General features: G+C 36.5%; 2 protein-coding genes across 2 annotated transcripts; one reads left to right on the top strand and one right to left on the bottom strand.

Annotated features, from left to right (window-relative positions):
* Positions 1–3,164: 3,164 nt before the first annotated feature.
* Positions 3,165–8,760, top strand: LOC113687996 (polyamine oxidase 2-like). Its single transcript, XM_027205571.2, has 10 exons — positions 3,165–3,727; positions 5,121–5,236; positions 5,321–5,409; positions 5,580–5,693; positions 6,160–6,247; positions 6,381–6,466; positions 6,547–6,649; positions 6,838–6,935; positions 7,037–7,466; positions 8,303–8,760. The coding sequence occupies exons 1-10, from the start codon at positions 3,685–3,687 to the stop codon at positions 8,609–8,611; spliced, it is 1,476 nt and encodes a 491-aa protein (XP_027061372.1). The 5' UTR covers positions 3,165–3,684; the 3' UTR covers positions 8,612–8,760.
* A 1,547-nt stretch (positions 8,761–10,307) lies between these two features.
* Positions 10,308–11,111, bottom strand: LOC113688376 (uncharacterized). Its single transcript, XM_027206182.1, has one exon. The coding sequence runs from the start codon at positions 11,109–11,111 to the stop codon at positions 10,308–10,310; it is 804 nt and encodes a 267-aa protein (XP_027061983.1).
* Positions 11,112–12,419: the final 1,308 nt, after the last annotated feature.

Raw genomic sequence — 12,419 nt, forward strand, 5'->3', positions numbered from 1 at the left:
ACAATTGAATGCTATTAGTACGTACAACAAAGAAGACAACTTTGAAAAGTAACCTTTGAAACCTATATGAACCAGAAAAAAACTGTCATGGAGTTGGTGTTGGTGTGTGGCCTAGCATCTAACACAAGCATATTCTTACTAATTTTTTTAATAAGAAAGACATGAAATTTAAGAAGCAGGAGGGAGATCGCATTCGAATAAGCAGGAGGGAGATCGTATTCGAATTCAAAACTTCTACGCCTTGAGGCGTCAATCCAAGCATATTCTTCTTACTCAATAAACACAAATATGCACAAAAAGAACAAGAGAAGGACCGCAAAAGAAGTAAATAAACAGGATTAGTTGATAGTTTTCTTGACCTGATTATACTGTTCTAAAACATGTTCTTTCAAGCAATTATGTAGAAAAGCACCCGAAACAGCCAAAATAGGTTAAAAGATCGTTAATTAAACGACAAAATGATCTTTTCTCTTTACCGAGTGAAAAATGATTTTGATATCTCGTGTTTTTTTCTTTTTATTTTAATATGTTTTCCATTTTCGAGTGGCGATTGAGGAGGACAAATTATCTTCTAAACATGTACAGAGTTTTGGAAGGAGCTGCTTTCAAAAACTTATTGCTAGTAAACTCTAACCAGTTTTTTTTTTTTTTTTTTTTTTTTTTTTTTTTTTGTCTTTACTGATTTATCTGTACAAAAATGCTCTTGTATTATTTTTCTGAAAACTCCATAATCCAATCAGAGTCTCGAGTCTCTTGACATTACATTTCACAACCTTTATTATGCCGGCACTGTCTCCTCAGCTTCTCTATTTGTTCTTTTATTATTATTTTTTTAATAACATTATGATTGCTCCCCACATCTAGATTACCAAACTAAACATTATTATTATTCTTACAGTGAAACTCGCACTCATGACTTTTGAGTCACGAGGCGACTAAGTCGTTACTCTTATATACATATAGGGGTTTTTGACTTTTTGTAAACAGCATCCATTAATACATCTAATATTTACATAACTTATCTCATATATATATATTAATAATTATTATCCTTTCTTATGTTTATATACTTTCTCTATTTAATCTTGCCTATCATCTCTTATATTTATTTATTTTTCTAATTAATTTTATATTTTCAAAAATATAACACCCGAAATATATATTAACGAGTGTCATATGTGTACCCGTTAGACAGAAAGATGCATATATAGTAAGAAGAAAGACAGGTTGAAGATAAATATTCTTCTGCCTAGGGGCAGTGAAAAATTAATAAGCATGAAAATGGATCCATAACTTGTAAAGGTACACAAATTCATGTATACCCTAACCAATTATAATACCTAATGATGCTCCTTAATTCGATCCAGTGCCTTAATTTTGACTATATTCATTGTGTTAGCACCGAAAGGTACCTAAATATTTGTGCATTTATTAGTCCAAAAGGCTTTATATATAAGACAAGAATACTACCACGTAATGTATCATGCAGTTTTTTTGGGTACACAAGTCAGCTTGGGGATAATCATTTGCGTCCAATTATCGACACCTAATCCTGCTGCTTACTGGCTTTGGGAGGCAAAAAAAAGGGAAAAAATTTCTGAATTTAAAACTTTCCACTTAAAAAAAAGTATTTTACGTGCTAATTTTTGGATTGAAAAAGCACAGATAGAATTCTACCCCTAATTAGTTACACTGACGCCAGTGGATTTGTGGCATACGTCAAGCATTGCATGGAAAGCAACTAATGAATCACAATTAGTCCTTTTTAGGTTTAATATATGATTTGTTAAAAGTTACTCTTATATATGATAAACTTGTGGAAGAAAACACAAATAGACCCACACCCACCTCATAATATGCTAGTCAATCAAAAGAAAGTTACATGTTTTCTGGCCCAAAAATAAAAATAAGAAAAAAGAAAGCTGCATGTTTACAGAGGGGACAGCAATATGTCCAACCATGTTTTGTGACTCTTAAAATATCAAAGTCCATCCAACCAAAGAAAGAATAAAGGGTATGTATATGTCCCTGTCTGATACACATGTAAAAGAGGTTTGAATGTGTAAGTCCTTATCCAAAGATCAATTGGTGAAAAGATAAGGTCAATTAATATGGTTAGGTTAGTTGCAAATGCTTTCAAATCACTATTGGTGACAGATATGCTTTGTGACAGTTGCTTAAGGTTAGGCAATTAAATTGATTTTCCCGCTGTCGAGTTGAGGGTTGAGGATTCAAATCTCAATTGAAATGGCCAGGGTGTGGAGAAGGTCGGGAAGGTTTTGAAAAAAACAAATAAAGTTAGTTAGTTAAATCAACGGTTTGGCTAATGGTTTCTATGTATTAACTTTTTGGAAAATTGTATTTAATTTGGAAAAAAAAAATCTAAATGTAGGGGTATAATAATTGTCATTTAGCGTATTGATATGATAAATTATGTATGATTTAAATGTCTCAATGAATGTCCATTGAACACTGTTAGAATTATCCTTTAACCAATTATTACTATAAAACAAAAGGAGAGAAAAGATAATAAAAAATGTTTAAATACAAAAGTACAATAATTGTCATTGTGTGTGTTAATATGACAAATTATTACAAAAACAAAAGGAGAGAAAAGATAATAAAAAAGGTAATTTCATCAATTCACAAAAAGAAAAGGAAAGGAAAATATAATAAAAAATGTAACTTAATCAATTCCCAAAAGACAAAAGAAAGAAAATCTCAAACAAAAAAAGGAAAATTAATTAATAACTCCCAGGAAGAAAAAGGAAAAAAAATCATAAAAAGGTAAGTTGCTTAATACTTCCCATAAGGAAAAAGAAAGAAAATTTCATAAAAAGGTAGAAATTTCTGTTTCCTTCTTAGCCAAAAACAGAAAACAAAATGGAATATTACAAGCTGTACCAAATATTCCCCTTCTGCTAATTCTTACAACCAGTTTCTGGTTAAAAACTAAAAATATAAAATATAAAACAAAGAAGAAAAACTCCACAAAAAGGAATCCAATCAAATGCATCCACCACGAAACTACCGGTCCACAGTAGTCCACGACGTACCATATCAGAACTCCTTGGACCAACCTGTAATGCGTGTGGCCCAGCCCAATAAAAAAGTCTATAAATACATTAAGAGCTGTAAATCCATTTTCCCACCTGCCAGCTTTCAGTTTTTTCAATTTCCATTCGTCTTCTCCGCGTCTCCCTTTCTCTCTCTAGACTTCTCATTCCTCCATTACCAGGCAGAAAGATTCTCTCTCTAGAATTAGAATCGCCGATTACTGAAGAAAAGGAGAAAATAGCAATCGATTGAATTCCGAAGTTCTGGAATTTGGATTATTATCCTGATCGATTGCTGGTTAGGGCGTGATTAGGAGTGGAATTAGTAGAGAGAGCCGAAATTGGGGTAGGTTTGGAATACGCATGAGGAGGTGTTTGGGAAATAAGCTTCATCAATCATTAAATTCTAATTCTTATTCGAATCGCTCCATCGTTTATTCGTTTCTTGTGTTTTTTCTTCATTATTCTCCTCAATTCGGTGTTTTCCTCTTTTTCATTAATGATTTTATTCTTCATTCCGTCTCCTTGTTGTCCCTGTTATTGTTAAGATTCTCTAAATTGAGGTTATTACTGAGTTTAAATCGTAAGCTTTCGAATTGTGAATTTTATCGCGGATCATCTGTTATTCATGGACTCAAGAGACAAGAGGAGTAATCCCCAATTGCAAAAAGGTCTGTTTTTTTTTTCTTTTAATTCCTTTTTCTGATTCTTCTTTTAAACTTTTTTTTCCTTTTAAGGTTTTGGGTTCAGTTTTGAGCTTATAAGCTCATTTTATCTGTTTAATTGTGTCATTTTTTTGTTTTACATCATAATCAGTTTAATCTGGATGCTGTTTACTGGGTTTTCAGCTCTAGTTTGATCTATAGTATTCGTGTGCTTTTTTTAAGTTAAACGAAGAAAAGTTTACTGGAGAGAATATCCCATGCCATGCCACCGACGATTTTTTCAGCTCTGTTTACTGATTTTTTAAAAAAAGTTTATTAGTGTTTTTGTTGATTTTTGCCATGCCACCGACGATTGGAAAGAAAGAATGTTCAACGAGATTTCCGTAGAGTAATTAGAAAGTTATAGTAGCACTATTGGACTAAAGTACCCAAAATGACCCTGCTCCAATCAAAAAGATAAATGGTAAAAAAAAAAGACGACTCTTTTCGTGAATGTGAATGGTAAGAATCACAAGATTAAGGTGAAAGGAAAATCCTTTAGTTGCGGATTTTGTACCATAGATCATTCCGTGAGAGCAGGAGGGACTGGACCATATTCAGTACTTGTATGATCCATCTGTTTTTAACAGTCCATGAGTTTAGAGTTGAATGGATTGGACAAAGTGTTAACCAACCACACACCCGCCCCCCCGCCCCCCCCCCCCCCCCCCCCCCCCCCGGCGGGGGGCCCCCAACAAAAAAAAAAGAAGTAAATTTGGTTTTTGACTGCATCTGATGTGATAAAATCTACTGCAAGGCATCAGGTTATTTCAGCTCCGGGTCTAGAAATTGCTAGTTATTTAGCAAATGGAGAGTGGATAAGCTATTCATGAGTATGCACTTCTTGTGTCCTCGGTTCACTTATTAAGCTATGCAGTACTTAAAACAGTTGCAGGGATAGAGATGTTGTATTCTCATTGCTGCTCTTCATACGTTAGTTTTTGCTGCATGTCCACATCTAGGCATGTTTGTTACTATGTTATATCATGTACTATACAGCCATGCAAGCAAGAACACTGGACGTGAATATAATGCAATATGCACTTCTCGTGCTGGAATGATCTGCATTTAAAATGGTAGTGCTTTAGATAATAGGTGGTACAAATGTCAAGGAAGGATGGTGGAATCAAAGTGCTTAATTTTGGAAGTTGAGTGGAGTCTTAGGTGTACATGGTCAATGTAGTTAAAAATTTTTCTGCGCTCTGCGAATTCGGTGGCTTGAATGTGACCTCTCTCTATCTGGACTCTCTTATGAAATTTTATGGCGATATGATGAAAAATACCTGCATGAGATACTTATCAGTGGTTTGCAAATCCTGTCTTTTAGTAATTATCTTACTCTGTCTTTATTTCTGTGTAGCTCTTTGCTATTCGAATGTGGAGAGAAGGCATGCATCATCACCATCTGTGATAGTTATAGGTGGTGGCTTTGCAGGCATTGCAGCTGCACGAGCTCTTTATGATGCTTCATTTCAGGTTGGAAGGACAATATATGTTTATGCCTTTATTAAAGGTATGATTGCTGTTTATAATGCTTATAGAGAATGTATGTGTTTGTAGGTCACTGTGTTGGAATCTAGGGACAGAATCGGTGGTCGAGTTCATACTGATTACTCATTTGGTTTTCCAGTTGATCTTGGTGCATCCTGGTATGTAGAACAGGCCCCCCCCCCCACCCAACCAAAAACCCCAAAACCAAGAAAAAAACCTGATCAGGAAAAAAAAACTGTATCTTCTCTTCATATCTTGATCTTTTGGATGCATTAGACAGATATCATTTGCTTTTCTTTTCGGTTAAAATTCCATTTTCTTATGCTAGGTTACATGGGGTGTGCAAAGAGAATCCACTGGCACCTGTTATAGGGAGACTAGGATTACCTCTCTATCGAACAAGTGGTGACAACTCAGTTTTATATGACCATGATTTGGAGAGGTTTGCATTATTGTCCTTTCCTTTTCAATTTGCATATTCTGTACGCATTATATGTTGCAGAATAAGAGAGATTTTGTTGTAAAGTAATTGATCTTTATGGATTTCCTTGCGACATGTCATTTTAGATAAGCTTAACGTAACAATGTACGTATTGGTTTTAAGCCTTTGACTAAGACATCTAAAGTTTCTCCTTGCGGTCTGCATATTTTGATTCTTGGCACTTGATTCAATCTCACTTGCCCTTTCCTATTTAGTCATTGCTCTGATGGAATACTGCACTTGGTTCAGGTAGTATGAGTTTCATTCGATCCCTAATTAACAGACACCTCATAATAGAATAAGGTTAACCATAACCACAAGAAGAAGCTGTTATCTTTTTCCTTTTTACTGCTTTTTGAATTTATTTATCAATTCTTGTTTCATGACTATCTTCTATGCTATATAAGGTGATTTTTTTTTTATTCAGCTATGCGCTTTTTGATATGGATGGAAATCAAGTTGCACAGGATTTAGTGTCAAAGGTTGGACAGATATTTGAGAGCATTCTGAAGGAGGCACGTGCTTTCCCTATTTCTCTTCCGTAGCTTTTGGCTAATTGAAATCGTTTTTGTTACACATCAAAATATCACCAACATTCTTTTCTTGTGTGCATATTTTTTTGTTGATTTATGCTGTCGTCTTGTGCAGACGGACTTAGTCAGGCAAGATTTTAGGGAAGATATGCCAATATCTCGTGCAATCTCTATTGTTTTCGAAAGGAGGCCAGATTTAAGGTTGAACTCGAAATCCTTGTACTTTAAATGCTTTTATTTTTGGTACAGTTTATTAAAGCTTCTAATGCATAGTGGTACAGGTTGGAGGGGCTTGATTATAAGGTATTGCAATGGTACCTGTGTAGAATGGAAGGCTGGTTTGCTGCAGATGCTGAGACCATATCACTTAAATGCTGGGACCAGGTTAGTTTCTTCGCCTAGTGCTTTAGCTGTATTTTTATGTGGACGTTTCTTCTTCTTTTGCCGGATCTCAGGGGTAGGGAAGGATTTGGAAGATAGAATCTCTTTTGCGAATGACTACCTATGTGTTAAACAATGGTAAAATGACACCCTGAACCTTGACTTGTTTACCTTGTATTTTGTATTTGCAGGAGGAGTTGCTTCCTGGTGGACATGGACTTATGGTCAGGGGTTATCTTCCGGTTATAAATACCCTTGCCAAAGGTCTTGACATTCGTTTGGGTCATAGGTAATTGACATGATTTCTTACTTTACCATACCATATTTCCTTAATTTCTTGCTTGTTACTCCCAATAATCAAGCAGTTAGTCAATTTTTTTTCTCCTAAAGGGTTACAAAAATTGTAAGACGTTACCATGGAGTCAAAGTAACTGTGGAAGATGGGAGAACTTTCGTAGCAGATGCTGCTATTGTGGCTGTCCCTCTTGGTGTTCTTAAATCAAACCGTATCAAATTTGAGCCGAGATTACCAGAGTGGAAGGAGGCAGCTATCAATGACCTCGGAATAGGTATTGAGAACAAGATAGTTTTACACTTTGAGACGGTGTTTTGGCCAAATGTAGAGTTCTTGGGAGTGGTTGCAGAGTCTTCTTACGAGTGCAGTTACTTTCTTAATCTACATAAGGCCACTGGTCATTCCATCCTTGTTTATATGCCTGCTGGGCAATTGGCCCGCGACATTGAGAAAATGTCAGATGAGGCTGCTGCTAGTTTTGCTTACATGCAGCTGAAGAGAATCCTTCCCAACGCTTCTGAACCGGTAAATTTTGCAACTCATTACTTATCTTATGCCCATGTTCCTTTGCTTGCTTATAGATTCTTTTATTTTTATGTTGATTCTGTGGTCTAGCTTCTGTGATTACCGAGGCATTATGACTTGTATTTACCTTTTTTTTTGGTTCTTTGGGAGAGAGGGTTTTTTTTTGGTTTTTTGTTTTTTTTGGGGGGGGGGGGGGGTGGGGGTGGGTTGGAGAGCCATGTTAATATGATCTTTTTCTGACCCGAGTTGAACATTTTGGCACGATATATAATTGTTCTGGGCTTAAAGTTACATTTTGTGTTTGGTTGAAAATAATTCAGCCTGTTTCTTCAAGCCGGTACAATCAGTCAATATTGTGGTTAAGAAAGCTATTATAGTAATCTTTGAAGCTGCACTTCAAGGATTCCAGTGACGTTCTTTACCATTTTTGTAATTATTTTCTTTTTATCTATGTTAAAGAAAAAGGGTGGTTACTCGGATGGACTAAGTATGCATTCTGTTGTCTAGAATTTCGCATAAAAATCCACTATTAGGCAAAGGTTGAATGGTTATCATAGCAAGATTTCTCGAGATGTTGTCTTCCTTGTCTGTGGCTTAGTAACGTTCTCACAAGTAATTGAACTTGATGATAAACCTGACGTGGGATATCTGAAATTTACTAGGCGTCTGGGTTTCTTTCGAAATACTTCTGCTTTCGTCACCTTCGTGCGTGGATATTTGAGCTCTAGCAAAGCAAAACATGAAAACAGTCGTCATTGAATTCTGCAATAGGTGTTAACTACTGTTTTAAGTCTTTTTTCATATTAGCAGTGACATTTTTGTTGGTAAATTTGCAGATTCAGTACCTTGTTTCTCATTGGGGCGCAGATGAAAACACACTGGGCTCCTACAGCTATGATATGGTGGGTAAACCCCATGATCTGTATGAGAGGCTAAGGATCCCCGTGGATAACTTATTTTTTGCTGGGGAAGCAACTAGTTTCGAGTACCCAGGTTCTGTACATGGAGCATACTCCACTGGTCTATTGGCTGCTGAGGACTGCAGGATGCGTGTCTTGGAAAGATATGGGGAATTGGATATACTCCATCCAGTGATGGGCGAGGACCCGCCAATCTCCGTCCCATTGTTGATCTCCCGAATGTAACAGTTTGTTCGGGTTTAGAAACCGTTTACATGTTCCAACATGTGAATTGGGTAAAAAATATGTGCTGCCTGCTTTTTGAGAAATTAGGGAAGAATCCAAACAAAAGACTCTAGGTTTCCTAATGAATGATGAAAGCGGCAGTTAATATTCGTGTGGTCTTCCTTCTTGTGAGTATGAATAAAAGTTGTATTGTCGGGACATTGAAAAACTTAAAAAACAACAACATTGGTTGTTATATAGCCTATAGTATTCTGTCGTCCGGTCTATCAAAACTTATTCACAGACACTAAAAGTTGTAGAGGCTACCATCCACTCTACGGAAACGTTAAAGTTTGAGGTACTTTGTAGATGAACTTTCTGGTGTATTTCTGGTGAAAAGAACCTGGTTAGCTTTGCTTTTCTGATACTTTTCGATGCTTGCAATTGCTTTGCTAAAGTAGGGTAGTCAAAGCGGTCATATCTGATCGTGTTCCCTTTGTCATCGCCATGGTGCATTTGTTGCTCAAATGTGGATCGAATGAAATACCCCATGCATTAATTGCATCCCATATGAAAATCATACGTTCATTTTGTTCATTGCCAGCATCAAGCAGGAATAAAATTCCTTCCTTCCCCGGACAGCGGTAAATCTGAGTTTTTTATGTCAACATATGACTAAAATAGTAAAGTTGACAGTGCATTAAATCGAATCCAACCCAAGTATCCGCAAAGAATCCGATGATGGATTCGAGATAGAAGTGAGTTCCAGTTTTGGTTCTCAAGTTCTATTTCTACCTTAAATCATCTCTAAGGCTCCATAGTCATCCAAGTGCATAATTTTGTACCCCGCAATTATATTATTGCATAATAAACTTAAAATTAATGTAGTGAATTCAAATCATTCAATTTCTAACCAAGATTTTTCATCTATTAAAACACCCAAAAATTCTCTTATGCTTCATTCTAGGCAAACACTCCATCTCCAACCAAAATCAAGAACTAAAAAACATCTCAAAAGTATAGCCTAACAAAAGATTCAAGAAAACCAACCAAAAATTAACCATATCCAATATTCAATTCATCATCAACCCAACACCCAATCCAAATTAAATCACAATTAAACTAATTAGACAACTAAACTTACTTTGATTAGATGGTGGAACGCAACTTCCTAACTTCTCCCTAGCACTTGGGTTGGATTCCTTTAAGCTCAACCTTGGGGAATCAAAGATGAAGAAAAAGATTCTTGGGATAAGGAATAATTTCAGAAACCTTCCTCAAGGTTTCCAATAATATCACTCAGCACCCCTAAGGTTTCAAAAATTTCACTTAACTCCCTTATTTTCAAAATTTTTTAACATTTTAATTCAAAATATACTATTAAAATACTCATTTTAAGTAAAAGAACATAATTTCTTTCCAACATTACCCTTTGGTTGTCTCACTATTACAAAATAAAAAGTATATTAATCAAAAGTTAAAAATAGAGACAAAAGTATGATGACATCAATACAAAAAAAAAAATTTATTTAAAATGTTTTCAAACTAGAAAAATTTTTTTTTGGCTTCTTTAGTACTCAATTATTTTTTGCTACAATACGAGGTTGATTATTTTGGTAGAAGAGTAGATTTCTTCCACCAAAATTTTGTAATTTAGGGGGTTGATTATGATTTTAAAATATTAATGTTAGATCCACCTTTATTTGTTTTTTTTTTTTTAAACGATAATATTTTTATAGATATTAACACTTGATAATACAAGAGCTAATGACAAAAAGGGGTAACTACCCCCCATATCTTTTCTAGCTAAAGCTGATAGCCAATTTGGGAATGAACTTTCCCATTCAATGTTCCTAACCGACTTGACTGCAAATTGAGCCATGGCATGGCTACAACCATTAGCAGTTCTGGGCACAAAAGAAAAAGCACACCTGTCAAACCTCATCTTTAGGATCTCAATGTCTTCCAGGATTGTTTGTAGTTTACAATCCTGAACATTGCCCGTATTAATAAGGCTCACTACATTTTTACAATCAGATTGGACTTCTATGTTTGTCCATCCTGCAATTTGAGCCATTTCCAGCTCACCTCTGATAGCAAGTGTTTCCTCTGTGGCTGCTTCCCCTCTTTTCCTCTCAGTGATTCCTTTAGCTCTCACTATCACCCCATGCCAGTTCCTTGCAATAATCCCCAGTCCTGTTCTGACCATTGTAGCTGAGATTGCTGCATCCGTGTTAATCTTCATTACCCCTTCCTTAGGTGGCTCCCATCGCAGCTGAACCTGTTCTTCCTTTTCTACTGATGCATTTGCTCGCGAGTCTAATTCATTCGCCATATCAAATTCGATCCATTCCTGTTGAGCTTTGTCTATTATCCTTTTGGCTTCCACATTCTCCGTTTGGAATGCCATCTTGTTTCTAGCTTTCCAGATTTGCCATAGAATGTTCACCGTGAGCTTGATTCGGTCTTCCCCTTGTACCTCCTTAGCTGATTGCATCACGGCGTCCCACCATCTCCACATGTTACACTGCAGCTCAGCTATCCCTTCCCACCTTACAAGAGCTAACTTCCATACCACTTGAGCTTTTGGGCAAAAGAAAAAAATGTGCTCTATGGTTTCGGTTTCCTCCCCACAACAGTTACATATATTGCTGCCCTTTCCAATTCTATTATAGAGTGCTTCACTAGTAGCTAGACCATTTTGCAGACACCTCCATAAGAAGTGTTTCAGTTTCATCTTAATATTTAAGCTCCACAATCTTTTCCACACCGTATGCTTCCTAATTTCCCAGCTGGTCTCTGAGTCAGTTGCTAGCCTTCAGTTCATGGTGTTTTCTTCCCCCTTGCAACTACATATCCTATCTTCACTGTGTATATCCCGGACTTACTATGACTCTAGAATAGTCTGTCTTTCCTTTCATATAAGCTAAGGGGAATGCTAGTGATGAGCTTCACATCCTCTGCATTAAACCAGTGCCGCAAGTAATCTGTCTTCCACTTCCCTCCCGCTATTATTTCATGCACAAACTCTAGCTGGCAACCTGTTGGTTTTGCAGTTGATACTCTTCCATTGACCGATCCCGGTATCCACCTGTCTTGCCAGATCTTCACTGACCTTCTATCTCCCACTCTCTTCCATAGTCCCTGTTGTAGTAGTTCTCCCCCTTTGTGAATGCTTTTCCAACACCAAGATGCATTGCTAGGAGGCTGTTGTTCTAGCCAGTCTTCCTCCTTCATATACTTAGGTTTCAAAACTTTGCTTACTAACAAATTTGGATTAGTAACAACTCTCCAAATTTGTTTTGCAAGCAAGGCTATATTGAAAGCTTCCAGATCTCTAAAACCCAATCCCCCTTTCCCTTTAACTTCTGAAAGTTAACTCCATCTAACCCAGTGCACTTTTTTTTCAGATTCCCCCCCACCCCACCAGAACCTAGTTATACTAGCACTAATGTCCTTGCACAAGCCTTTAGGAAGTTTAAAACAAGACATAATATATGTAGGCATGGCCATAATGACTGACTTGATCAAGACCTCATTACCCCCTTAACTTAGCAGCTTTTGTTTCCAACCTTGAAGCTTTCTATTAATTTTACTTTTCAGATACCCAAAGACCTGGTTCTTAGCTCTCCCTATAGTCATAGGTAGTCCTAAATATTTTCCACTGTGAGCCTCTCTCATATTGTCCAACACCTCGCTTATCTCCCCTCTAATCATATTAGGAGTATTTCTGGAGAAAAACATGGCTGATTTATTGAGATTAACTTCCTGTCCAGTCGCATGACCATAGAGCTGAATGATCTCCTTTATCTTCTGAGCTTCCTTTTTG

The sequence above is a fragment of the Coffea arabica genome, chromosome 5e, assembly GCF_036785885.1.
Source record: "Coffea arabica cultivar ET-39 chromosome 5e, Coffea Arabica ET-39 HiFi, whole genome shotgun sequence".
In the NCBI taxonomy this organism is placed as follows: Eukaryota; Viridiplantae; Streptophyta; class Magnoliopsida; order Gentianales; family Rubiaceae; genus Coffea; species Coffea arabica.

Bases quoted from the DNA above. Each gene is read 5' to 3' on its own strand.
- LOC113687996 (XM_027205571.2), top strand. From the start codon at position 3,685: ATGGACTCAAGAGACAAGAGGAGTAATCCCCAATTGCAAAAAG. The intron at 5,694-6,159 runs GTTTGCATTATT...TTTTTTATTCAG, and splicing joins TATGACCATGATTTGGAGAG to CTATGCGCTTTTTGATATGG. The intron at 6,650-6,837 runs GTTAGTTTCTTC...TTGTATTTGCAG, and splicing joins CACTTAAATGCTGGGACCAG to GAGGAGTTGCTTCCTGGTGG.
- LOC113688376 (XM_027206182.1), bottom strand. From the start codon at position 11,111: ATGTGGAGATGGTGGGACGCCGTGATGCAATCAGCTAAGGAGGTACAA.